This window comes from Cheilinus undulatus, linkage group 21 (genome assembly GCF_018320785.1).
Source record: "Cheilinus undulatus linkage group 21, ASM1832078v1, whole genome shotgun sequence".
Classification (NCBI taxonomy): domain Eukaryota; kingdom Metazoa; phylum Chordata; class Actinopteri; order Labriformes; family Labridae; genus Cheilinus; species Cheilinus undulatus.
This window is the reverse complement of record NC_054885.1, coordinates 7,334,893-7,361,106: the sequence shown is the minus strand read 5'-3', so window position 1 is coordinate 7,361,106 and position 26,214 is coordinate 7,334,893. Positions and strand designations below refer to the sequence as shown.

The 26,214-nt window shown below is 38.9% G+C and overlaps 1 protein-coding gene across 1 annotated transcript; it reads right to left on the bottom strand.

Annotated features, from left to right (window-relative positions):
- Window positions 1-436: 436 nt before the first annotated feature.
- On the bottom strand, window positions 437-26,147 carry cdc42ep1b (CDC42 effector protein (Rho GTPase binding) 1b). Its single transcript, XM_041817058.1, has 4 exons — window positions 26,026-26,147; window positions 15,752-16,243; window positions 7,676-8,229; window positions 437-3,102 (listed from the first exon to the last, which is right to left on the bottom strand). The coding sequence occupies exons 3-4, from the start codon at window positions 8,130-8,132 to the stop codon at window positions 2,492-2,494; spliced, it is 1,068 nt and encodes a 355-aa protein (XP_041672992.1). The 5' UTR covers window positions 8,133-8,229; window positions 15,752-16,243; window positions 26,026-26,147; the 3' UTR covers window positions 437-2,491.
- Window positions 26,148-26,214: the final 67 nt, after the last annotated feature.

Below are 26,214 nucleotides of genomic sequence, written 5' to 3'. Positions count from 1 at the left end.
ATGTCTGAGAGCTGATAAGAGCCATATTAAATATTTTATCCTGTCACATCAGCGGTCAAACGTTGGTGAGTTGGAGTGTTCTGAGATTTTGTTCTCAGCTAAAAACAAATCCAAAAATACCAAGAAAACTTTGCTGAATGTCAGAATCTTCTTAAAACCTGCATAAGGCAGTTTTAAAAACACAGTTTAAGAATGGTTGGTGAATGAGACCCAATAAAATATGGTGCAATTCAGAAAGTGCACCTTCTCTTTCTTCAGCTTTTGCTTAAAACTATGACTGGGGATCTGAATATTTTAAAGCCTCATGTCTTCTCAATACAATCAATTATTGAAATGAAAGAAATTGTCATTTTCAAACATGTGGTATAAAAATATCAAAACTTCTGGACAACTTTAGTAGAAATTTCATGAAGTGACCTTTATTTGTGCAGCCAAATCTTTTTATAAAAACCTTCACTAACACTGATAAACGCTTCATAAACATTTCTTCATACATGTAGACTTCAAAAGGAATATCAACCATACAACTACTTCTGTTATTTCTGATTAAAGTTCTGTACATTTTTATCACAGTTCATATAAATCAACGTTCCTTAATTATGAGGCTCAGCGTGACAGTCCAGCCTTTAAACCTGAACTTCTTTATTCGCCTCTGACCACCATGATGATTTCACTGAGTGATTCTGAGTTAAAATGAACCGTTAAAGCAGGAGTGACACCTGAAAACCTCATTAGTGATAATAAAGTAGGAAAAGTTCATCCTGATGTGAGTGAATTTGCATCATCAGGATCATTTAGTGTTTTTATTAATAAAAGTGTTTCAATAAACTGAAAACAAAATCATGACATCAGAGTGAAAGGAAGGTCAAAACCAAAAATCCATCCTGTAGAAATCCAAATCAAAGTTGATCAAAGAAACTCATGTGTGAATGTGAGGAGAAGAGAAGTGTTTATAGAAGTTCAACAAAAATAGCAAACACTGTTTAGTGCCTTGAAAGTACCCCAAATGTACGGTGGTCCTGAAGGTCAACTGTATTAATTATTAATATCTGCAAAAACATTTCACCAGACACCAAAAAATATCACTCAAATACGTTTTAAAAATTTAAAATACAGAAAGTGCAAAATTTTCAGAAGACACAAAAATTACATACTGCAAAAAATACATCTCATTCTGCAAGACAGAAAATGCAGGTATTTTTTGTGTATTAATTATTTGGGAAAAAAAACATTTTTTTTGGTTTTTGTTTAGTTCAATTCAGGTGTTTGTTGAAATGTTTTTGCAGCCCTAAAATATTTTTACAGTAGCCTTTCAAGGCCAACGTACCAAAACAACTCTAAATATAATTTGATATATTTTACTTATATAAATATTTATATTGGGTATATATATATATATATATATATTTTTATTTTTTTTTTTACATAAATATATTTTACATTCTGCAAGAAAAAAGTGCACTTAATTGTTTTTATAGATGAATACCTAAATATTTTTGTTTAGTAAAATGGTTTTGGTTTTAACTGAAACATTTTTGCAGCCCTGATTTTTTATTTTTTTTACAATTGAATTTCAAGGCCACCTTTTCAAAATATCTCTTAGTCCTCTTCTTTTTAACTTTTACTCCCTGCAACAAAGTGAAAAATGCTAGCATTCTTTTGCGATGGAATGCTTTTGAAATATTAATAATAATATTTTTAGCTTAATGGCTTTGGTGTTTATTGAAATGTTTTAACAGTCTTGAAATATTTCTACAGTTGCCTATTGGGGCCACCATACTAAAACGTCTCTACATGTGTTCTTTTATATTACTCTCAGAAAGAATGAAGAACATTATTTGCAAGCATTTTTTGCAGATTAATATTTTAAAACTATTTGGGTGTAATGAAGTATGAAGTCTAAGGAAATGTTTTTGTAGTCTTGGAAAATTTTTATGTTTTCCATTAAGTGCAACCAAAACATATCTTGATATATATATATTTTTTACATTTTTCCAAGTATTTTTTTTTTTGCAGATTAAATATTTTTGTGTTTAAGTAGAGAGTTTTGTTTTTTTTCCTGAAATGTTTTTGCAGCCCTGAATTTCTTATACATTTGCACTTCAGGGCCACCATACAAAAACGTCTCTAGATCTGTTTTTACTTTCTTGAAATATGCTTGTGTTTAGAAAAATGTTAAGGATTGTGGTAAAACATTTTCACAACCTGAACATATTTCTACATTTGCCTTCCTGGGACACTGGAGAAAAATGTCTCTAAATCAGTTTAAAAAATTTTCACTCTGCAAATAAAAGAAAAAAAAATGCAAGTAAATCTTTTTACAGCTGATATACTTTTGAAATATTTTGCATCTGGTGAACCCTTTTTTGACCTCTGGTGAAACATTTATGCAGCCTTGTAATATTTTTACATTTGCCATTCAGGGCCACCATACACAAACGTCTCTAAATCCATGAAGTTTCTTGTCTTGTACATAAAGCGCCTCCTCCGTCTACACCTTGATTTCCTCCTCCTCCTCTGATAAGGCGGGCGGTGTTTTGGGGCTGTGGGACAGAGCAGGAGATGCAGAGTTGCTGCTCGTTCTTCTCACTCTTGTGAACGATCCTCCTCCGTAATGACGAGACAACACGTCGGCCGCCCGCTGGAAACGCTCTGCCTCCATCCCTGGTTCCCTCTCTCGAGGAGACCCGGTGCTCTGTGAACTCCTATCCTCCTCCTCCTCCTCTCTCTCTGTCCTCTTAGAGCTAACAAAGCGCACCCTGCTGTTTATGTTCCTCCTGAATGAGCCGCTTCCTGTGGAGGTGCTGGGTGAAGTCTCAGCAGGGCTCTGCACAGGCGTATCCGTCACTGAGCTGTCCTCCTGCTCCTCCTCCTCCTCATCCTCCTCCTCGTGGACGGCATCCTGACTGTGAACGGTCATCTGAAGGCAGCTCGGGTTGTCGAAGAAGCTCAGGACCTCGGTCATGAGGGAGGGACCGAGGTCCACGTGGAACGAGGTGAGGGAGTCGGAGCGAGTCAGAGAAGTTTTCCTGACGTCTGCGTCCTGAAAGGAACGCTCAATACGAGAGATGCGGGGCAGAGTGACAAACCCTGACTGAAGACCTGAACACAGAGAGGAGAAAACACAACTGAGTCACTTAAAAGATCCCAACTAAAGACAACTGGAACCATGTATTGTAAAACAACGGCAGCCAACGTGATTTTTCAAATATATATAATCAAGGGCCTTCTCAAAGATTGGTCACAAAGCCATTTCAGTTGATCAAAGATGTAGAAGAAAATATGAAGGGCAGGTCTCCATCTCTTTGTTCCATCAAATCTTTAACACTAATGTTAACCTCATCAAGGTGTCTTATTTACAGGGTCCCCTTTAAATAGAGGCAGGGTCTGGCAGTTTACATTCTCATGCCACAAGGTGGCAGTATGAAACAACCCAGTAACACACTGCAGACTGTTACCACCACAGTTATACAGAAAGTGCACAGTCAGACAGGCAAACTTTCTTTGGCACAGAGGAAAGCTCTGAAGAGGTGACCAGTGAGAAATTGCGGGCAGAAAGGAGCAACAGAGACATGAATCTGAGGAGAAGTGAAACTCAAAAAGCCGTGATGATTCATGAAACAGCCGAGCACAGACCCTGATAGAGACTACATGCTGAGACATGTTGATCTGACAACACAGTCTTTTTTCATCCTCCTTAGAAATGTTAATGCCCAGACATCAGTGTCTTTGGTTTCACTCTGTAGACATTTATACTGAACACCAACTATGCAGCTCTTTATTTACTCCTATTGTACATGCATCATACTATATCTTTTTGATATCTTCATTCTTTACCGATTCTTCTAGGGATGCACAATATTTGGTATGATATCAGTATTTACCACTCATACTTTGGCTCTAGAAATCTGCATTTATCAGCAGTAAATATTGGCTGTACGAACAAAAAAAGCTAGTGGACTTTTGGGCTGGAATAACAGACCTGCTTCAGCTTTAGTCTTTTTCTAAATCCATCATCATTCCTTACACTTTAAAGTATGTTTTAAGGACTGACGTACTATTGTTATCGGCTACAATTATCTTGTTAATATTGACAAAAATCCAACATCACACATCCTTAATTTCTTCTGTTTAAGAACCCTGTGGTAATTTTTTTACCAAATCAGACAGTAAAACTCAAACCATATTGATGGGGATGCACAGATGCGTCAGTAAAAACTCATGTCGAGTGATATCGGCTTGCTGATAAACCCTGGCCATAAGCATGGCAAGGACAAATGTTGAAGAAGTGGTCACCTTTGGGACAAACTGATCTGTTTTCATGGTCAAACGAGAGAAAATGTTGGTATAGTGGGAGTCTAACAGCAAAAGAAACAAGGAAAAAACATTGGTATCAGTCATCAGCTGCTATTTAAAACACTGGTATTGGCCAGTGCTGCATGATTTATGTAACTGCAATCATGATTGTGCAACTGCATTATAGCTTAAAAATCTGCAATTGTTTTTACATTAAGTGGTGCTTAAAATGTTTAAAAACACCTGGAGAAAATCCTCTGAGTTTACAATAGTGCCACTGCATTTGCAGGTTGAAGAAGCACTTTTGTAGTTTGTTTTGAGAAATGCACTCCCACTAACAATCCTTATTCTCTGCATTTTCCTTTATAGCCAAGCAAGTAGACTCATGGTACCATTTACATATTATATCGTAATCAATTACAAATCCCAATATTGTCCAGTATGATTGCAATCACACATTAATAATAAACTGTGCAGCATTTGTACTGGCCCTGGTTTTTAATGTCAGTGACTATGGATGACTGCAGGGATGGAAAGTAACTACTACAGCTCATATTACTCTAATTGAGTAGTTTTTATTTGGGCATTGCATCCTCTCTTACACACCTGTCTTATGATTTATATGGAATTTTTATTCTTTTTTTATTTTAAGTAATCTTGGTACTTTTTTAACACCTCTGATCATAAAAATAATAAGATTATATCATTAAAAAAATATGTTGAAAATAAATATGTAGGCACCCTTGTTATTCTTACAGTAGTTATTATTGCATTTGCTTAATCTAACAGGGAGAACGTAGTTCAACATAGTTTCAGGATAAAAAATGTAGCTGATTTGGTAGACAGGGGGTTAATAGCCAAGTCCCAGTACACCCTGGGAAAAATAAATAAATAAGATAAAAAACTTTAAAATCACTCTCATGATGAGTGAGGAATAAGATCTGTACAGCATGTTTTAAGATGTTTAAATGTAAAATAGCTTCTTATTTATCTTATTGCTGTGTTAGATTATCACAGATATATTTTTCATCTAATAGTTTCCTTGATTTATCACTACTGGTAAACTTAAATCTGCAAAGCTGTGCATAGGAACGAAATCTAAACAAACTAAGAAAATAAAAGATTTAAAGTGGAATGAATGAAACATGAGATTTAAAAATCGTCTGTCTCTCTCTTTCTGTATGCCGTCATCCCACAGTTTGTTAAATTCCTCCTCATGTGTGTCAGTGAGTGTGTGGATGTAGGCGGAGGGGGTTTCCAGCACACGTCTGTCAGCTGAGCTCTGATTGGTCAGTCTGTAATGATGTATGTGTTCATGCACACAGAGATGAGAGGAAATACCCTCGGGACCAGCTGTGCGTGTTTGTGTCGGCCTGGTTGTATACAGGTGTTACCTAGGCGACCTCAGATGAGGTAGAAAAGGTGTTTGTTTGCTGGTCGTCCTGGAGGAATGCGCAGTGATGTTAAAGAAAGAGGGCAACCTCACACTGTGTGTTTACTGATATTTATAGTGTTTGGAGTGTTTCACTGCCGCTCTGTTTGTTCTGCTGACTAATCAGCGTCTAACTGGAACTGTGCAGAGACGAAGCTAGGCACCTGTTAGAGTTGAGGCTGATGGCATTATGTTTACAAGATTATCTATCCGTCCTTAAATCTGGACCTTATTGAGGACAAAATATCTCAAGAACCCTTCGAGGAACTGTCCTTAGACTCTGCACAAACCTCCGCTCTGACTTTAGGACAGCCTGACAAGCTTTTTCATTTTCACTGGCATCTTGATTTGTGAATTTTTATGATATAAGTGGCTGAATGGTTCATAACTCCTTGCCTGTTTTATTACAGTGGGTACTGTGTTCTTTTCTTTGTAGGCCTCCTTCCATTTTCTGTAAACAGTAGAATGACATTCTTTTCCAAAAAGCTCTACCTTAGTCTCATCTGTCCACAAAATGTTCTCCCAGAAGGATTGAGGCTTACTCAGGTACATTTTTGCAAACTCCAGTCTGGCTTTTTTATGTCTCTTTGTCAACAGTGGGGTTCTCCTCGGTCTCCTGCCATAGCGCTTCATCTCATTCAGATGACGACGTATGGTCTGAGCTGACACTTTTGCACCCTGAGTCTGCAGGACAGCCTGAATCTGTGTGGAAGTTGACTGAAGATGTTTATCCACCATTCTAACTATCCTGCATTGCATTCTTTTATCAATTTTTCTCTTCTGTCCACATCCAGGGAAATTAGCCACAGTTCCATAGGTTATAAACTTCTTGATTAGGCTATATTACGCACAATGGACAAAGGAATTTCAAGATCTCTGGAGACTGTCTGGTAACCTTGAGATTGTTCACATTTTACCACAATTTTGCTTCTTAAGTCCTTAGACAATTCTCTGCTCTTCTTTCTCGTCTCCATGCTTGGTGTGACACACACAGGCACACAACACAAAGGTTGAGTCAACTTTTAGACATTCTAACTGGCTTCAGGTTTCTAGATTGTCAGCGCCTTTTACTGCCACAGGTGAGTTTAAATGGGCATTGCATGCTTGAAATAAAATTTACCCACAGTTTTAAAAGGGTGCCAATCATTTTGTCTGGCCCATTTTTGAGTTTTGTGTAAAATTATGTCAATTTTGTTTTTTCCTTCTGCTTTTTGTGTTGTTCCAATGCACATAAAGGAAATAAACGTGTATACCAAAAACATTTGTTAATTCAACAATTTATGGGATAAATGGTGTATTTTCTGGAGAATCTTATTTTACCACAAACGCACCTGAATGAGCATGGTACAAAACAATTTTTGTCTGTGCAACTTTCAACTGTGACACCTAATCATAGTTAATTTTCTGTTTGAAATGATTAAAAATTGTAGACATACTCCAGCACACTATTAAAATTGCACAAGTATGGTTTTAACTTTAGGAAAAGAGTGTGAAGATGTCTTCTCTCCATCTTCAACCTCTTATAAACACTGCTAACATATTCATGCAATTTAGACAGTATTTTCTTTACTTCTAATTTGGTAGCTTTAGGTTAAAAATACGGCTTGAGATATATATTTTTAGAACTAGTACTATTGGAAGTACCAACTACAATAATGTGGCCAGTGTTTCAGCACAATTTAGGCAATGTGCAGGAGTTTGTCTGCAATTGTGATGGATTTTTTTCAAGTTGTAGTACTTTTGGTACAATTGAACTGGCAGCATCACAAACAACATCTTGAAATATCTAAAACTTTGGCATATTTCAGGTGCCGGTTTGGCTTGGCGGGTAGTTTCCTGTCTCTCCTCAGCTGTCCAATCTAAATAAAGGCTAAAAAGAAAGCTCCTAAAATAATAATAATAAAAGTAAATTCTTTCCTTTACTCCTAATTCTCTTAACTATCTCACCGTATGTATAGAAGGTGTCGTCTGTGGAGCTCATGGAGCTAGGGAACAGCACCCTCTCCAGGCACCCGTTGGGAGAGTCGATGTTAAGCTGGGGTAAGGAGATGGCGTTCTTGATGATGGGTGAAATGTCCGGCGGCGGTGACGACAGGTCACGTGAGCCTCCTCTCGCCCTATTCACCGAGTTCTTCCCAACATGTCTGAAGGTGCGTGTGAAGAACCCCGTCGTCCTGGAGCTGCCGGCTGAGTCTGGACTCCCTGGCTCCCTCGAGCTCCCATAGTTACTGAGAAACGAAGTGTCACCAAACACATCGCCACCTCTACCGACGTGCATGGTGTGTCTGAAGTCACCCAGCGGCGGGCTGATCATGTCCACAGACAGCTCACTCTTGAAGCGGCGCTTCCCTTGAGAGCCAGACACTAGGCCCTTAATCCCTGCAGGCATCTTTCCCAGACTCATGGTGGCTGAAAAACTGTGCAATGTCCCTTTAATTCCAACAGGAGTGTCTGAGCTCTGGATACATGTCAGGCAAGGTTCAGATCCGGTTTCAGGTCCACTGTAAAACAGAAAGAAAAGAATAAATACCAGGACAGAGAGGAGAGAAGACGCAGATATGTGGTCGTTCAGGAGACAGAGAATGTGTGTCGAATCGATTCTCCACACAGCCGGAGACGTCTGCTCATCCACTGATAGACCCAGATTCACCTCTGAGATGAGACTATGATGCTGAGTTTATAAAGTCAAAGTCTGCATGTTTCCACGTTTCTCCACCTTTATGCCTAATAACATTTTTGGAGTCTTAGTGCCATCCATTAAGTTTCAACACTGAAATAAATCAGATCCAAAATGCATCACCTTGGACTGTAGACTTCACAAAACCCAGTCCACAGCTGTGTGAGAATTCAAATATTGTCAGGGGTCAAAGAGACTGAATCAGAGCTACAATGGAAGTCCATCCATCCATTTTCTATACCGTTTAACCTGTTGGGGGTCACAGGGATGCTGGATTGTTTTTACCTTCCTATGCTGCTGTGTCCTTTATACCTGATTATTATCGTTATTATGATTTTTATTGTGATTAAATTTTCTCACTACTAGCTTTCTATTTTTTGTATTATGACTCATTAATCCCTGTACATTTTAATTATTTTCATTGTACTTATTACTGTTTTGATTCATATTCCTTTTTTTGTCTCTTCCTTTCATTTTTAATGCTCTCATATCTCTGGTCCTTGGTCTCTTTTTATGTAGTTGGTTTCCTGTGTTGCCCGAATTCGTCTAGGTCACTGATCATCAACTGGTGGCCCGAGGGCCACATCAGGCCCCCCAAAGCTTCCCCCAGAAGATCATTAAATTCATAAAAAGAGGAAAAGAAGATGTTGTGGTTTTAAGAGTATCTTTTGGCTTTAAGTCTCTGCAGTCTCTGTTAAATCCACCAAAAACAATTAATATTGAAATAGTTCAAGAATGACTTAACATTTGATCTGTTTTTTTTTTTTTAAATCCATTGTCAGTCATTGTAAGTAAACATTTTAAAGATATATTTTTTAAAAAGTATCAAAAATGGGCTTAAGGTGGCAAAATATAGCAAAAAATATCCCGGCAAAGTAGTGAAAAGAGGTTAAAGAGTGGCACTCAGGGGCAATAATTGGCAGGAAAGTGTTAAAAGGGGTTAAAGAGTTGCAAAATGTGCAAAAAGAGGCAAAACTTGGCTTAAAAGTGGCAAAAATTCTCAAAATGGGGTAAGAGTGGCAAAAAATGTTGCAGAAATGGCCAGATGAAGTAGTGAAATGGGGCTAAAAAGTGTCAAAGATGAGTTAATATTGGTGCTAAATAACAATCGGGGAGGGCCCCATCCTCTGGAATTTGAAAGAAAATATAAGTACTAATACAATAATACATTATTTAGGCCAAAACATTTCAGTTTTGTTTCTTGGAAAGTGTTGGAGACGTGTGTTAAAGTGTGTAGCTTGTGTTATGATGCTTTGTTTTAATTGTGTTTTTGCTTATTGTCACTTTGTAAACCAAGGTGCTAAACAAATAAAGTTATTATTATTATTATTATTATTATTATTATTATTATTATTACTAAATATGATTAGTATGTGCCCATGGCAGCAGCAAAAACATAACTAGGCCTCCCTTATGCAAATGCAACTGAGCTGAGCAACAGTGTCTTAACAATTCCCTTAAAATATGACACACTTTTTTGAAAGGGGTTAAAAAGTACATGATGGATACCAGATTTGATGACACAACTCTTTTCTCCAATTACACAACTTTTCTATTATAACGGAAAAACATTGATACTAGTATCAAAGAGGACTCTAAAAAACTGCACTTCATAGTGGTTAATTTCTCAGAATGAATAAGATAGTGGAGTTTTAGGCTGGGCCAACAGACCTGCAATCTACCCACTGCACTTTCTCTTTAGGTAAAAATATGACAGCTGTGTGTTTCCTGTAAGTCTACATGCTTTTTTCCAACATGTGAGTATTAACATACCAGTATACTAACTAACTACATGGTGGTATAGGAAAAGTATCAAAGTATCAAACGTTCTGAAACCCTAATTTAAAGGAACATCTGATCCCGGCTGATTTTGTGCTATTTAGGAGACATTTTAGAGCTCTCTCTCTGAAGTTGCAGAACTGTGTTTTGTTTTAAGCTTCTGTGCTTTTCGTTGCTATGGAAACACTATTGACACTTAATTGTTTATTTGACGTAATTGACACCATTGCGGCTTAAGTTTACACCAGTTACTTCATGGTTATTTCTGCATGCAGCGTATACACTGGCTGTTGTCCTGGAGGCTGGCAACCCGGGTTCAATCAGGCCTGTGGCTCCTTTCCTACATCAATCCCCACTTCCTCTCTAGCTGATTTCTTAATATTTCCACTGCCCTTTTCCTCTCACAATAAAGAAAAAGTTTGTGCTGTGAAGTTTAAATTTGCTATACCTGTTAAGATTTCCCAGAGCGGCTGTTGTGCAGCAGCATAACACAATTCTCATATATCTGGATTTTATTTTGTATGGATTTTATTTCTAATTTTGGCATGGATTGTCTTTTATTCCAGCTAACATTGGAGGGGGGTTGTTGGATGTTGGGTTTCAATATTATATCTTTACATCTCTCCTTTGATCATTAACTCAAAATACTGTTTGAAACTCATGGCATAGAAAAGTATCAAAAACTGTTGACAGCTCTAAACAGACCAAACAAAAACTCATTTCTCCAGCAGAACAGCAGCTCCAGACCACAACAAAAACAAAGAAGAGGAATTCCAGCGTCTTAATTCTTTCCTCTGATTACCACATGGAGTGTTTGGAGAGTTTTGGGCTGACTGAATCAGATTTGGTTCTGCAAATGACGGATTAAAAATACAAAGTCCAGCAGCAAGCAAGAACACAGTGAGATGGAATTTCAGACAAACAAAAGGTGATAAGTTGCTGCAGCAGATGCTGCAATTCCCTAAAGAAATGATCGAACTGTCTCAACATGTGCTTTCTTTATTCAAATCAAAGTGTTTGTATGTTTAAGCTGTGGTAAGAGGGATTTTTACACACGTTTGCTCAGGGCAGTGCACCAGTGAGGCCACAATCATCTTTTTTGCTGCTGGTTCCATTGAGAGAGATCAGAAAGATATCAGTCATATTTAGTATTTTAATAATTCAGCTGGTGTAGTATTTGGTCAGTCTACCTAGCTTTGTAGTGTACTGGGACCTCCTGTAGGTGGCAGTATAACCTGATTTTCTTTACTTTAAGTTACATTTGACATTTGAACTTGATGATGTTTTATTTATCGTCGCCTTTAAACACATCATGTGACGTTATGTTGTCTGGTTGATTCAGCTAACTGGCTTTTATCCTGTGTTTTAGATTTTAACTTAGATTTTAATAGGGCTGTCAAACAATCTTTTTCCAAATCCATATACTCTTGGAATTTCTATAGTTAATTGCATTTTATCCCTCCTCTGGTGGCCTTTTGAAATTCCACTGTTTTCATTTAAAGGTGCAGTGTGTAATTTTTAGCCTTGTAGCATTTAGCAGAAAAAACTTGAAGCATAATATTTATAAGAAGGTCTTTCTTAATTTGTGTTTACTCATCTGAATACATTTTTTAAAAATAACTCAGAATAGGCCATTTACTCACAAATAGGGAGGGTCCCCTCCACAGACGTCGCCATCTTGGATTTTTGCATTTTGCATGTTTCCATGGTACCACAAAAGGAACCAAACAACATTTACATATTTTTTTTAATCCACTTTCACAGGTTGCCAAATTTATTGCCAGAGACATCAGCATCACATTCTAGAATTAAATGTTAGATGTTGATATTCCCAATTTTACACACTGCACCTTTAACTAGGGATGCACGAAATTATCGTCCTGATATCAGTATTAGCAGATATTTACATATTATTTACATCTGATATTTTGGTTGTGAATATCAGCTTATATCAACTGTAAATTTTGGCCGTATATACTAACTCTGGGGAGTTTTATGCTAGACCACAGGACCTATGTCAGCTGAGGTTTTCTTCATTCATCCTCATTCTTTAAACTTTAAAGTGTGTTTTAAGGACAAAAAGTTGTTTTTGTTGTTTATGCTTAAACCTGTGTCCAAAGGACTATATCTTTGGTCTGGTTAACATATTTAATTATCAGGATAGATATCAGTACTTGATTTAATGAATCTGTAGATATGGGCATATCAATTATCAGCAAAAATCTAATATTGTGTGTCTGAATAATTATACTGCCCCCACTCCAGTCTGGCGACGGCACATCCCTGAAGCGCCACTTCGCTGGAGATACACTGCAGGTCTATTTTCAGTGTTGGCTGCTGCCAAACTGCGTCAATTCCTGTTGATCAGAAAGCTCCAAACAGGAAGTCACAAGCGTAGAATATCCGGTTCTTTCAAAATACAACACAGTGCACGAACTCCCGACCATAAATCGTCACGATATCAACATTATGTCTCATCCTGCAGTGAGAGCAAAGGGTCACTGAGAGGTCAGTGGATCACAGAGCTACCAAGACGCCGTTGACGAGGAAAAGTTAAATTTTGAGGACATTTAGCCAAAGAATTTTACATTAAACCACACATCCTTTAAGCAAATATTAACCTTTTAAATTCCTAATGTACTCACCCGATGGTAGAATCCGTAATATCATGGACTTATACTGGAATGGATGATAAAACCCCAAATATTCTGCTGACAGTTGACATACTATTAGTGACCTAGCAGTTCTCCCGTGATCTCTGCCCGGTGATAAGGGCTGTGCGCCACATTGGAGCACTCTAGACAGGCTTCCAGTGGGCGAGGTCGCCTGCCTTCGGCCAGAGCAAAGCCATGGCACTGCAGAGCACAGCACAGACGTTCTATGTGGAAATTGCAGGTCAAACTTAGGATATTTGTATGTACGCATAGATGCCTGCTTTTATTTTGAAAGGCAAAATGGAGCTTCAAGTCAATGATTATGACATGAACTTAACCATGGAAAAGGGAATTTGTTATGGGTTGAAAAGGAAATGAGGGAACAGTCTGTCTACACCTACAACCCGAGTTTCACAACATTTCATATCAGTATTTATTATTCCTTGGTAACGGAAGTTGACTTCTGCTTTTCTAGTTTTTGGTAGTATCCATTCAGTGGATACTCGGCGTGCTCCATATTTCTGTATTTATATCAAGAAGAAAGTATCAAACAATATAAAGGAATCCTGTCCTGCAGCTGTAGAATTGCAAACTTTACCTACAAAACGAGTCAGATTGGTTTCTCTGTGCTGACAAGCGCAGTTCTGTTCCAAAAGCTGATTTGTTTTTGACTGAGAGTGCTGTGAGTACCCTCAAACACCAGATAGACTGTTTTATATTCCCACTGCATAGCATATACTTCACATTTATCTTGGAAACTTCCCATACAAAGTGTTTAGGATGGGCGTGACTTTCAAAATGTCTCGGATGTTGATTGGACGATTATTATGTCTGTCACATTCATTATGTACCAATCAGAGCAACAGAACAGGATGAGGTAGAAGGCATGCACAGCTAGTTGGTAATGTGAGCTCAGCAGGCAGGGGCTTTTAGAGTTTATGAACATTGGAGCTTGTTGGTGGATAAAACTCAAGCTGAGGCTGGTCAGGTGAAATGCAAAAACATCTTCTCTGCCAAGAGAAGCTTCCAGTGTGGTTTTTTGCTCCTTTTTTCAAAATGAAATGTGGCCCAGACTTGGGCTGAATGATTCAGGAAAATAATCAAATTGCGATTTTTTTTTACCCAATATTGCATTTGCGGTTTAATATGTGATTATTTCTTAAGTTCCTAATCTCGTGTATTTTCCCAACAAAACAAACAATAATTCCTTCTAAACTATAACCAACACAATATATATCTAATTGTGATGATTTCAACTCATTTTGCAAATTGGATATGAACCACTGTATTAAAGGGAATGAAAAGTTTATATAATTCTCATTTTTAACAAGAAAAACATACAAAAGTGAAGAAAATAGGATTTTTTTTAATATACTATTCTAAAAATATGCCACTAGAATGATTACATGATATGTAATGCATAACATCTCTGCTGCGAAAAAAGAGTTTTAGACTGGTATTTTGACACAAATTTCAGGTAAAAGAAATATTGCACCCTCTGCAATTTGAAAATTGCAGCTGGCCATATTACACTTTAATCTAATTTGCAAGTACTTGCCCGGCCCTAGCCCAGATCAGAAAAAACTGTTGCTGTACATACATTTGAGCTAATTGATCCACCAACAACCATTGTGCATATCGGCTTACAGTACAATGAAATCAACGCAAACTTATTTGGAGCAGGTCAGGGGAAAAGCAAGAGTATTTTAGTGTGGTTCTGTGCTCTTTTTTAGTGACAAAACATAGCCCAGTTCTGATAAAACTGCTGTTTTACCACAGCTGCATTCCAGCTAATCGCTACACTGGCAGCAGCCATTGCTATCAGTTTCTACTGCAACTAAACCCCACCCGTAGCTACAATCATGTTCTCCTAGAATAATGCTGATTGGTCAGACCTGGCATAATCATTTTAGATTGGAGCTTTGACAGACATGGAATCTGGACAGTCTATCTGCTTTACAAGGCTATGCTATGATGATGCCAGGCGCGTTTTTCCCACCCAGGGCGTTAAAAATGCTAAACAATGCTGGTGCAGATGACTTTTGACTTCTCCACTGTGCTGTCTTTTCAAACTTGAAGAGGACATTATGGAGTGGTGGACTTATCTTACTGAGGCTGCAGGGAGACAATGAAGTGGCTTAAAAGTAAGGGACAATAAGGTATGCAATCAAATTCCACTACTTACTGACGATGCATTGATGCTGACAGCCCACATGTGACTTACTACACAGTTGAGTGACTTATTCCGGCTGCTGTGGTTGGAGGAGGATGACTGATTTGCAGCAGCAGACAAGTTGACAACTTTTTTAAGCTGATAGTCAAAGGTGCTACATTTGATTCACAGTGCTGATGTGCTTACTACATACTGGCTGTCAGTTCAATTAACCTACAGAATTACCCTTCACCACACACAGCGTGCTTCTCTCAGCCGCAGACACGACAGTATTAACCACAGGTGATCGGATTGGTGACCACAAGCATTAATACCAATCTACCAATCATGTATTTAATATGAAAACAGACGATACTGACCAGTTACTGATCTACAGGGGCAATTCCAATTTGCATAATTGATTTAATGAGTAAATAACTTAGCTTGGGAATCTTACAGGATCCAGACGCTCTTCCCTTCTCACTTTTATCTGGTTTCAGGTTAGTCTGCAGGGATTAGCTGGTGATTTCTGTCTGAGCTGTCTCTGTGGTTTCTAACCTTATTTTAACCACACTGCATGCACTGTTCTCAACAAAGATGGCACAAACACAGGATAACTAACTCACTTGGAAATGCTCAGCCTTTCCTTAAATTCCTCCAGCATATTTCTACAGCTCTCCAACTTTCAACAATGCTGCCTTTTTAAGAAAAAAAAAATCACAGCTTCATGTCTAAATGTAGTAAATACTAAAGTTTCTTACTGTCAGAGAGTCCTGTTTCCTTGGAGCCGAATAGATCCAAACCTCTCAGATGAGTTGTTTTGCTTTCGAGAGAGTGTTGAGGTGGGGGGATCTTGTGTCGTGCACCGTCTCCTGTTAAAGAGGTTTATCCATGTGTGGCACCACGCCGTCCATCAGACGTCCCATCAGCAGGCGTGTCGCCCCTGCTGCTCTGTTCTCTGAAGCTCTCTGAGACTTTATCAGAGAAAAGTGTAAAAAGGAGGATGATGTTTCTTAGATAGCAGGGGGAACAGAGTGAGGTGCTGTAATCCAGAAAGAGTTATGCAGGAATCACTCTGAAGGAAAAGATAAGGCTCCTGCAGGATTGTCCGCTCCCTGGATTAGCTGTTAATCTCCTCTGTCTTCTGTCCCTCTTTGACTCCCTCTTTGCTCCCTGCCGTCTCCAATCCACTTAGTCCTTCGATGTTTTCCAGGTAGGGGGCTTCGTGTTGTATTCAGTTCACCTGAGGCCAGCTGAGAGAGCAGACGGCGAGAAAGAGAGAGAAAGAAGAGAGTTACACATCAGAGGAAAGACCGAGACAGCATTCAGGCACAGGGACAAAATTCAGCCACTGAAAACTTTGGCCTGACTGATTCTAGGAGTGTTTCTCTCTGTTTACTGAGCAGTAAACTAAACCTCAGCTTGATGTGTTAGCCTGACTGAAACTGCACTTAAAATCCATTTAATGTGTTAGTTTGACTGAAATCACACTTTGTTAAAATGTGCTCACATTTTAACACTTCTGCGTCAAACAACTTGAAGTCTATGGAATTTTGAAAGGGTTTTGGGCTAGATGCCTGGCTGAGATTTCAACTAAGTACGATATTATCAGCCATGGCAGTATAAAATACAATATAAAAAGTATTCATCCCCTTGGATTTTTTACCCTTTTATTAAATTTATGAATCAATCCTGATAAATATAATTTGTTTTCTCTTGACATAAACAAATAACAGTCACTGATTAATCAGTATTCATGGCTACCATTACACCATGAAGACAAAGAACACTCCATGTAAGATGGATACAAAAAAAATCCAAGGCACTGAACATCCCCCAGAGTTGAGTTAAATCAATCATGAAGAAATGAAGGAATATGGCACATGTGTAAATCTGCCTAGATCAGGCCTTCCTCACAAACTGAGTGAGCATGCAAGAAGGAGACTAGTGAGAGAGGCCTCCAAGACACCTATGACTACTCTGAAGGAGCTCCAAGTGTCAGCAGCTGAGATGGGAGAGACTCTGCAGACAACAACCTTTGGGCGGTTCTTCACCAGTCAAAGCTTTATGGGAGAGTTGCAAAGACAGAGACACTATTGAAGAAAACTCAGATTAAATCTTGACTAGAGTTCACCAAAAGGCATGCTGGAGACTACATGGACAAGTGGAAGAAAGGCTTTTCGTCTGATGAGACCACAAAAGTGCTTTTAGGCCATCAGACAAGACATGGAACACTGCACATCACCACAAACACACCATCCCCACTGTGAAGTTTGTTGGAGGCAGCATCATGCTGTGGGGATGCTTCTCAGCAGCCCTAGAAGACTTGTAAAGGTTAAATGGATGTAGTAAAATACAGAAAAATCCTGGAGGACAACCGTATTCAGTCTGCAAGAGAACTTCAGTTTGGGAGAAGATTTATTTTCCAGCAAGACAATGAGCCGAAGCATACAGCAAAAGTTACACAGAAATGGTTTAAGATAACAAGGGGAATGTTCTGGAGCGGCCGAGTTAAAGCCCAGTCCTCAATCCAATAGAAAATTTGTGGCGTGACTTGAAAAGGACTGTTTGCGCTTGATCCGCGTGCAACCTGACAGAACTGAAGCAGTTTTGCAAAGAAGAATGGGATATTTATATCAGCCTCAGATTTTGGTGAACTGTACCATTAGGCACTAAAGGAGGCCCACTGAGGGCCCTGAACATTTTTAACTTCCCTGTACCTCTCTCAGCTCTGCTTTACTCAGCCTCTCTTAAAACAGAACACATTTACAATACAATGTTTGTATCCTCCAGGATCAGCTAGGTCCTGAATGCTTTAAGGTGTTTTTGTTTTTATTAGTTATTAAGAAATGTGATTTAACATAGATCTGTTGGCACTAAGCTGCCTGTACGCTGCTTTTGTTTGTTTGATCTCTTTTGTAGGCTGTAAACCTTCTGAGATAAAATTATTTGAGTTTTGTACAGAGTTCAATTTCGGTTCAAGAACTTTCCAATAACCTCTGCAGAGTAAACCTTCCAGTATAAGAGTTTACAATAACAACCAATTACAGCAGTAAGATTATAAGAAGATCAGTCAGTCCACAAAAATAGCCAAATATTTTGACATTCACGTTTAGCAATATTGAGTAATAATTCTGAGTAATCTCTGGAGTACTTTTGCTGTATATATTCTCCTTACAGTCGTCCAAGTTTAAGGATTTTCTGGCTGCTTTTTCAACTTTTTTTTTTTTATCATGAGTGAGAACTGCTGCTTGCATAAAAAGTCTCGTCTTTTCGTCTCTGTCTTTTCTATTTCTATATTGTTGTTTTTGAACAGCAGTTAAAAAAGGACAGCTAAGTTTTCTCTGTTTCTGTTTTTTATGAGCAATTAGCATAAATCAGGAATAAAACTGGTAGAGGTTTTATAACTTTAACCTTCTCAGCTCAGAGTTTCACAACATCTCTCTGTTCAGCATAAATACAAAACAGTGTATTTACCCATTCATGTAGTGGTTTCTGGAAGTAACCAGCAATGTTTTGCATGACATTGCTTAAAGGTATCAATATTAAAATCATTGGTCCATTTCCCTAATTTGAATTCCTCAGAAACATAAACAAGGATTAAATATTTGCTTTCAATTAGCACAACTTGCTAGCAAACTCTTGCACATCTGACTTCAAAAATTGGTGTTGTGTTTGTCTGTCTGTCTTGATTTGCACACCACAACATCGCTCCAATAGTCCTTGGTATTTCTCAGAAGACTTCTTGGGTGTGCTGGTTTTAAAGTGGTGCCATAAATAATCATAAATTCCAGAGATTTTCAATAAAATCCTAAAATGTTGTGCTGAGTCACTTCCCCTGTATAATACATCTATTTTTCTCTTCTCTGTTCCTCTTCAATGGGTGGCTTTTGAAAGAATATCCTAGGACGGGCTCATGAGTCTGATGAAGCCACAGATAAGTTTCATTATTGTGCATTATTGAACTGAACCAACTGGCCTAGTATATATATATAAAACTACAGAGAAATGTGCCTACTTAAATCTTGCCAACAGATTTTTAAACAACATTTAGTCCATGAATTAACCCCTCCCAAAGATTGGCATGTTTCTTACTATCAGCTGTGGGGGGCCTGTGTCTAATTTTCCATAATAAACTGTGAAGAGGCCCGTGATTAGCTCCAAACACGTGACCTCTCCAATCCGCATACTGTTGGATTAATGTCAGAGCAGCCTCAGAACAATCTGGACCTCTGATATAACTAAACCAACGAGGTGTTGGTGCCACCCATGCTGGGCACAAGCAGGGATCAGATTACCTGCCCTAAATCTTTAACTAATCCCACTTTTTAACGGGACAGACGACCAGGGCCGGCTGCTACTGTCTCTTGACTGCAAGTGGGATCAGAAAGGACTTCACAAAGGGAGTATAGGTGTGGTAGAAGGAATGATTCACCTAGGATAGAGATCATTCATAAAGAGGAGGAGGAAGAGTGGTGAATTTTAGCTCCTTCCTGAACACTAGTGATCCCTTGGCTCTGTGGCATGAAGCTTAGAAAGCAGATTAAAGCCTGTGGGGTGCAAAGAGGTGAGAGGATGATGATATTAAGAAAGAGAGGCTGACAACCAGTGTGTAGAGTAAATGATAATAAAACTTTGGTTTTAAAAGTTTTCAGTAGTTTATAGCAATCTTTTCTATTCCTTCATAAAATTGTAGCCATCCTAAGCTGCACATACATCACAATAGTCTTTTAAAAATATTGTGTACAGAAGCATGCCTGCAAGCTTTTGTTAATGACAACATAAATGCAACCAAATATTAAGTTGACGGTGCCAGTAATTTTGTCCGGCCCATTTTTTGAGTTTTGTGTAAAATAAGGTCAATTTTGGCTATTTCTTCTGTTTTTCTTGTTGTGGTTGTCGTGTTGTTCTGATGGACATAAAGGAAATAAACATGTGTATATCAAAAACATTTGTAATTGCAACATTTCTGGGAGAAATGGTGTATTTTCTGTAAAAATTCCAGGGGTGCCAATACTTTTGTCCATGACTGTATTTAGGTTTAAAATTCTGCTAACATGGCAGCCCTATGAGTTAAGTTGAAATCATATCTGTAGATACTTCATCCCTAATTAGCAAGCACGTCTCCCTTTCATTTTCCAGTCCACTGACGCAGAATTTGCAGTTTCAAATTGTGCAACTGGCATGTTCTCTCCAACTTTTATAGCTGCTAATTTCTCCTACCCTACTATCACAGTAAATGAAGCTTGGTATGTATCTCTTTATGCATAATGAAGTGTAATACCTGCATTTAAATTCAGTTTTAGAACTTGCCTCACAAGAAACCCTTAAAGAGAAAATTAGATCTGCTTAACATGTTATTATCTGTAAATTGTACCTGCAGACCTCCATAAACAAGTGCAATGCTCTGATTGCAAAAGCAGAGAGGATATATGATATAAGACGTGAGGATGATGATGATGAGAAACACATTCACTACGTCGTTTCTCTGTCTGATGTCTTTTCTACCCGTATATTTCAATAAATCTGTCACAAACATGCTTCCCTCCTCCGTCACAATCCCTATGCAAGAAGATTTATCGTGCGAGACAAACATCTGGCATCAAGGAGCCGCAAACTTCACTGAGAGCTCTGATGACATTCTCAGACAGATGTGTTGGACATACATCGACTAAAGACACAAACAAACAGAGGGTTGTGTTGCCGGTCTTTTTAAAGCTCAGTGTGCTGTGGTTGAGGTCAGGAGAGCCTGAACATTACACACAGCTCTAAAATACAGCATGCAGTCAGTTTACAAAGATCTGCTGCTGCAACGTGGCAAACACACCAAGGTCTGCACACACACGAGTGTTCAGTGATTTCTCACTGTGAAGATTTATAGATGTGATCTCATCTGAGTCTAATGACTGGTTTTATGATGTTACTGATGTTATCAGGCTGTGAATTCATTACATATATCATACTGAGCAGCTCGGTGGCTGTACATGAACTTCCTTTTCACACTCATTCTCTCTTTCCTCTCTATATCGCTGAGCCAACAAAATACATTAAAAGAAGAGATGTTTGAGTTAAGGCATCACCACACATGAGTAATATTTCAGCTGTTAATCTGACACCAACAACCATGACAAGTCACTGAAACAACTCTGCCTCTTCCCTGTTCTGATGCTCGCTTTGAACGTAGGCATAGCCTTTATTGCTGATATGTGATTGGCTGTTTAGGTATTAGAAAATTAGACATCCACATCCCATTTCCTGTACAAAAGGCTAATTGTAAAAAATGCTTTCTCAGGATTTAACCTTTTAGATCAGGGGTTCTCAACCTTTTAATATTTAACCTGAAAAAATAACCACTCCTATCTAAGAAACAACTATATTTTTTTCATCTGTGTTGTAAATAGCCCTCTTAAAAATGTAAATCCCTTAAAAAGAATTAAAATGGGTTAAAATTGCTAAAATGGGTTAACAATGGCAAAACATGGTGGAAAAGGTGGCAAAAATGGGCTTTAGAAGTAGCAGAAGTGGATAAGAAGTGGCAAAAATAAGATAAAAATGGCAAAAAGGGGATAAAGAGGCAAATATGGGCATACATAATGGTAAAAAGGAGTCAAACAGTGCCTGAAATTGCTTTAAAATGGAAAATGTGTGGAATATTGTTGTAATGGGACGAAAAATTAATATAAACTAGCAATAATGGTTAACTGAGAAAGAAAAAATAGGCAGATATTGGCAGAAATGGCATAAACTGGCAAAAATGGACATAACAAATAAGGAAATGTGGTTAAAATAGGAAAAATTGGGAGTAAAAAGGTGGTTAAAAGGGGTTTATGGGGCAAAAATTGGGTCAACAGTGGCAACATTAGACTTACACGGCAAGAATTGTTTTATTAGTGGCACAAACAGGCAGAAATTAAGTGGTGGAAAAGGTTTAAAACGGACAAAAATAGATGTTATGTGGCAAAAATATGTAAAAATTGGTGGGAAAAATTACGGAAAGGGATTGAAATTCGGGAAAGTTGTTGTAAAGTGGCAACAGTGTAATTTAAAGAAAATACTTTTTTAGGGCATCTAGAGACCCCCTCTCTGTGTCTCACAACCCCAAAGGGGGTCCCTACCCCAAGGTTGAGAACCACTGCTGTAGACAACCAATCTAGCAATTCAACCCATCGACAAAAACAAAAAAGGATGTATTTATACATCTTTGCAGTTCGTGAAATTTCATCCCTGCTGGATATTCCACAGTCAACTGTGATAGTGATTTTATAAGAGACTGGAAGCATTTAGGAACTCAGCCATGAAGCAGAAGACCATGTAAAATCACAGAGCGGAGTCTGTAGAGTCCCAAACTTCTATTGGAATTAATGTAAAACATTGCAGCAGGAGCTTCATTAACAGAGTTCCATGGCTGAGGAGCTGCATGCAAGCCTCACACCAAGTGAATTGACAAGCGTCACATGGAGTGATGTAAACCAACACTGGACTGTGGAGCAGTGGAAACATGTTCTGTGGAGTGACGAATCATGCTTCTCAGTTTGGCAGTCAGATGGGTGAGTCTAGGTTTGGTAGATCGGATGCCAACTGTGACGTTTAATGGAGTATGGATAATGGCATGGGGCTGTTTTCCAGAGTTTGGATATTTTGGCCAATGCTATGCTTCCAACTGTGTGGCAACAGTTTGGGGAAGGCCTTTTAACATGACTGTGCCCCAGCGCACAAAGCAAGGACTATAAGGACATGGTTTGATGAGTTTGGTGGCTTGACCTCGACCACATCATGCTCCTTTGGGATGAACTGGGACGGAGATTGTAAGCTAGGCCTACTTGTCCAACATCAGCACCTGACCTCATGAATGCTCTACAGACAGAACAGACACAAATTCCTGCAGAAAACCTCCAAAATTGTGTGGAAAGCCTTCCATATCTGCAAAAGATGGGGCAACTCTAAATTAAAGTACATGCATTTTAATGTACCCACCCATAGCAATGCATAGCCTTGCTTCCTTGAGTGTTCGCCCCTTAAAGGGGCACTGAGACTGACTATATTTACTATAGTCAAGTACTTTAATACAACCCAACTTACTGATATCTTTTTAAAGTTATCTAGCTGGTCTTAGTGTATTCGTTGTTCCCTGTGTGGGACAAATGTCAGCATTTACAGTAGATCTAGTTCTAGAAGAATTCAACAGATGTTTGGATGGTGAAAGTACAGTCTTGAGAAACCTCCCCTACAGGCTGCCAACTCACTGATCTGAGAGCTGGCATGACTCTGAAACAGTTGTTCTGTGGTTCCACTGTATGAGAGCACAGTGACCGATTGATTCTGATGTTTCCACCAAGAACAGAGCAAGAGAAAACAAGCTGCTCTAAGAGGAACTGTGTGAGGGGTAAGGCTGTCTAAAGTCACGGTGATATAAAGGACACAAGCTTTATATTTCAAAGAACACTCTCTAATGAAAAATGACCAAAAACACTGAACACATCAGTAATGCAACTAATGGGAAGCTAGGCTGTAAAGGAGGACAGAATGTTTTGCATTTTAAAGCTCTGATAGTTCTCACTGGTTGAGGTTTAAAGCTGAGAAATGCTGCAAACTGACATTCAGCCATATTCCACGCCCACAGCAGTGATTATTACAGCTGTGATTAAGCCTTCAATTAATCTATTACATAACTTTGTTTACATAATTGCAACACCCAGGAAGAACAGCTGACTATGCAGAGATGTAGCAGGTGCAAAAGACTGTCACGATATCAGATTTTACTTTTAATGCCTCCCTGTCAGCGATAGCCAGAACCAGAGGCTTTATGTTTTTGAGTTGACCATCTGTCTGGCAATCCAAGCCATTTTTGTGAACACTAAATCTCAAAAATGCTTTGCGGGATTTTCTTCAAACCTTGCCCAAATGTCCACTCTGACTCAAGGATGTATTGGTTACATTTAGGTCAAATGTCAAGGTTATTGGGCTTCACTTCATCCCTTGCTTGTGAACACTAAAACTCAAGAACACCTTGAGGGATTTTCTCCAGACTTTGCACAAATGTCCACTGACTCAAGGATGAGCAAATCTTGTCAGCTCAATATTTAAGGAAAGCATGGATGGATTTTTGTCAATTTGGACACAAACCTACGCTTGCCTTGCAGGCTTGGGCTTGGAGCGATGGGTTCGCTGAGCAAGACAGCGTGGCGTTCCTGGTATCTGAGCATGTAGGTGAAAGTCAACAGTCTTTTGGTCCTTGGTCCTCTCGGTCTTACTATACTTGTGAGGCTTGGTTGTTGACTGATGGCCAGTTGAACTTGTCTTCAGCGTATTTTTAGGTATAATCAGCAAGACTGTGTGTCTAATTCTAACGCGTTCAGGAGAGAAGGGGTAGGAAGAGTCAGTCATACGTGTTTTTACAGGCACCTTGCATGGTTTCCCAGGCTTAATCCGGCTCACTGTATACTGGATGCCCACATCCCGGCTGGTCCAGACACAGGGGGGCAACCACGCGCATCTTGGATGGGTCAGATAGGAGCATACCTGGAGAGATGGGGCAAGGGCCTGGCGCAGGCCTGGACGATGGCCATCAGGTGGCCAGAGCAGCACAGGTCCAAGGTTGACGCGGTGAGGTGCCAAAGCGACATAGTCTCCCATACCTGTCCTGACCGACGCTTGAACTTAAGGGCACCGGTTAGATTTTGGAAGTCAAAGCTCTCTGTTACCTTACATATTGTGAGGTGGCAGTGCCCAACGCTTTGTCGAACCATATAACCTCAGGCGGCAATCTAGTTTTGAAAAGATGCTGTACAAATCAAACTATCGATACCTGTGTCAATAGCTCAGCAACAAAAATTGAAGTCCTAGGCACCCATTTGGGAATTTCATTTATTTTTAGAATATATTTTGGACTTTTTATGCCTTTATTTAGAGAGGGGCATAGCAGATTGAACTGGAAATAGGGATGAGAGAGTGGAGGTTAGACATGCAGGAAAGCAGCCGCAGGCAAGGCTAGAACCTGGGACACGACCTAACCACTACGCCATCTACACCCCACAGAGATTTCATATTTCTGATTATCAAAAATTTTAGGCCTCTGCACTCTATAACTTTTACATGCGGCATGCAATTTAGAAACTACTTTTTCTCTTTTTCAGCTTTTTCTTAAGTAAAAAAATTAAGATCTTCAGGTTAGACAGATCACTGACGAAATGGCACAAAATCATTCCTGTCCTCAAGATGGCAATGAATGTGTGCAGTATAGTCAATATGCATGAGTTTGCATGCATGTTTTTGTAACTAAAACAAGACATTACTCAGGACTTTGTGCACGGACAGCTATTTTTTTTTACAGGATTATCAAAGGTAATTCCCAGGGCAAAAGAAAAAAATCCTATGAGCCCAATATTGGATAATTTCTCGGATTTTGTTCTTAGAATATTGTTGGAAAACTCTTACACACAGTCTAAATAGCACAGGACATGGGAAATGTTTGATTATCAAAATATTGCCTATCTTTTTGTACAACTTAAACAGTTCGAGTATGCTTGCATTTTTGGTAACTAAACACAAGTAACTTTAAATAAACCTTACTAGTATTGAATCAAACTGGTATCTATCAAATCTGATTTAAACTGGACCTCATTTTAGGCAAGGCAAAATCTTGAAGATCTACAATGTACAAGCAGTTTAGCTGTCTTGCACTCTCAGCCTTGGTTTAAGACTGAAAATCTATTTTTTCTACCTTATGGATCATTAAACTAACAAAGCTGGTGTCGTTTTAATACAGGTGTTAGTGCAAAAATGAAGTATCTACATTTTCAACAGAAAACTTTAAATGCTTTGAAGCTAAAAGAAGCCATCCCAGTGTCAATGACGCATATGGTCATAACAGTGCAAAAGTCATAATCTGAAAGGATAAAAAGTGCACATTATGTTATGAACAGTCTAACTTATATTTAACCGTGGATTGTATAGTAAGCATATCGAACGATATCACGTCAATAAGCAGTAAGTTATGGAGTCGAAACAGTTAAAACAATTCTCAGAATATGCTTACCTTAAAATAAAGTCGGGTTGTAGTCCGTTAAAAATGAACTAAACAGCTTCAGCATCGTTTTTCTCCGTTTCTCTGCTTGTGGGTGAAGTTTGCAGCGGTGCAGAGACTCTGGGCTGCTGCTGCTGACAGGAGACTGAAGGAGGGAGGGAGGGGGAGGGAGTCATGGCGCGTGAAGGTCCAAAATAACGG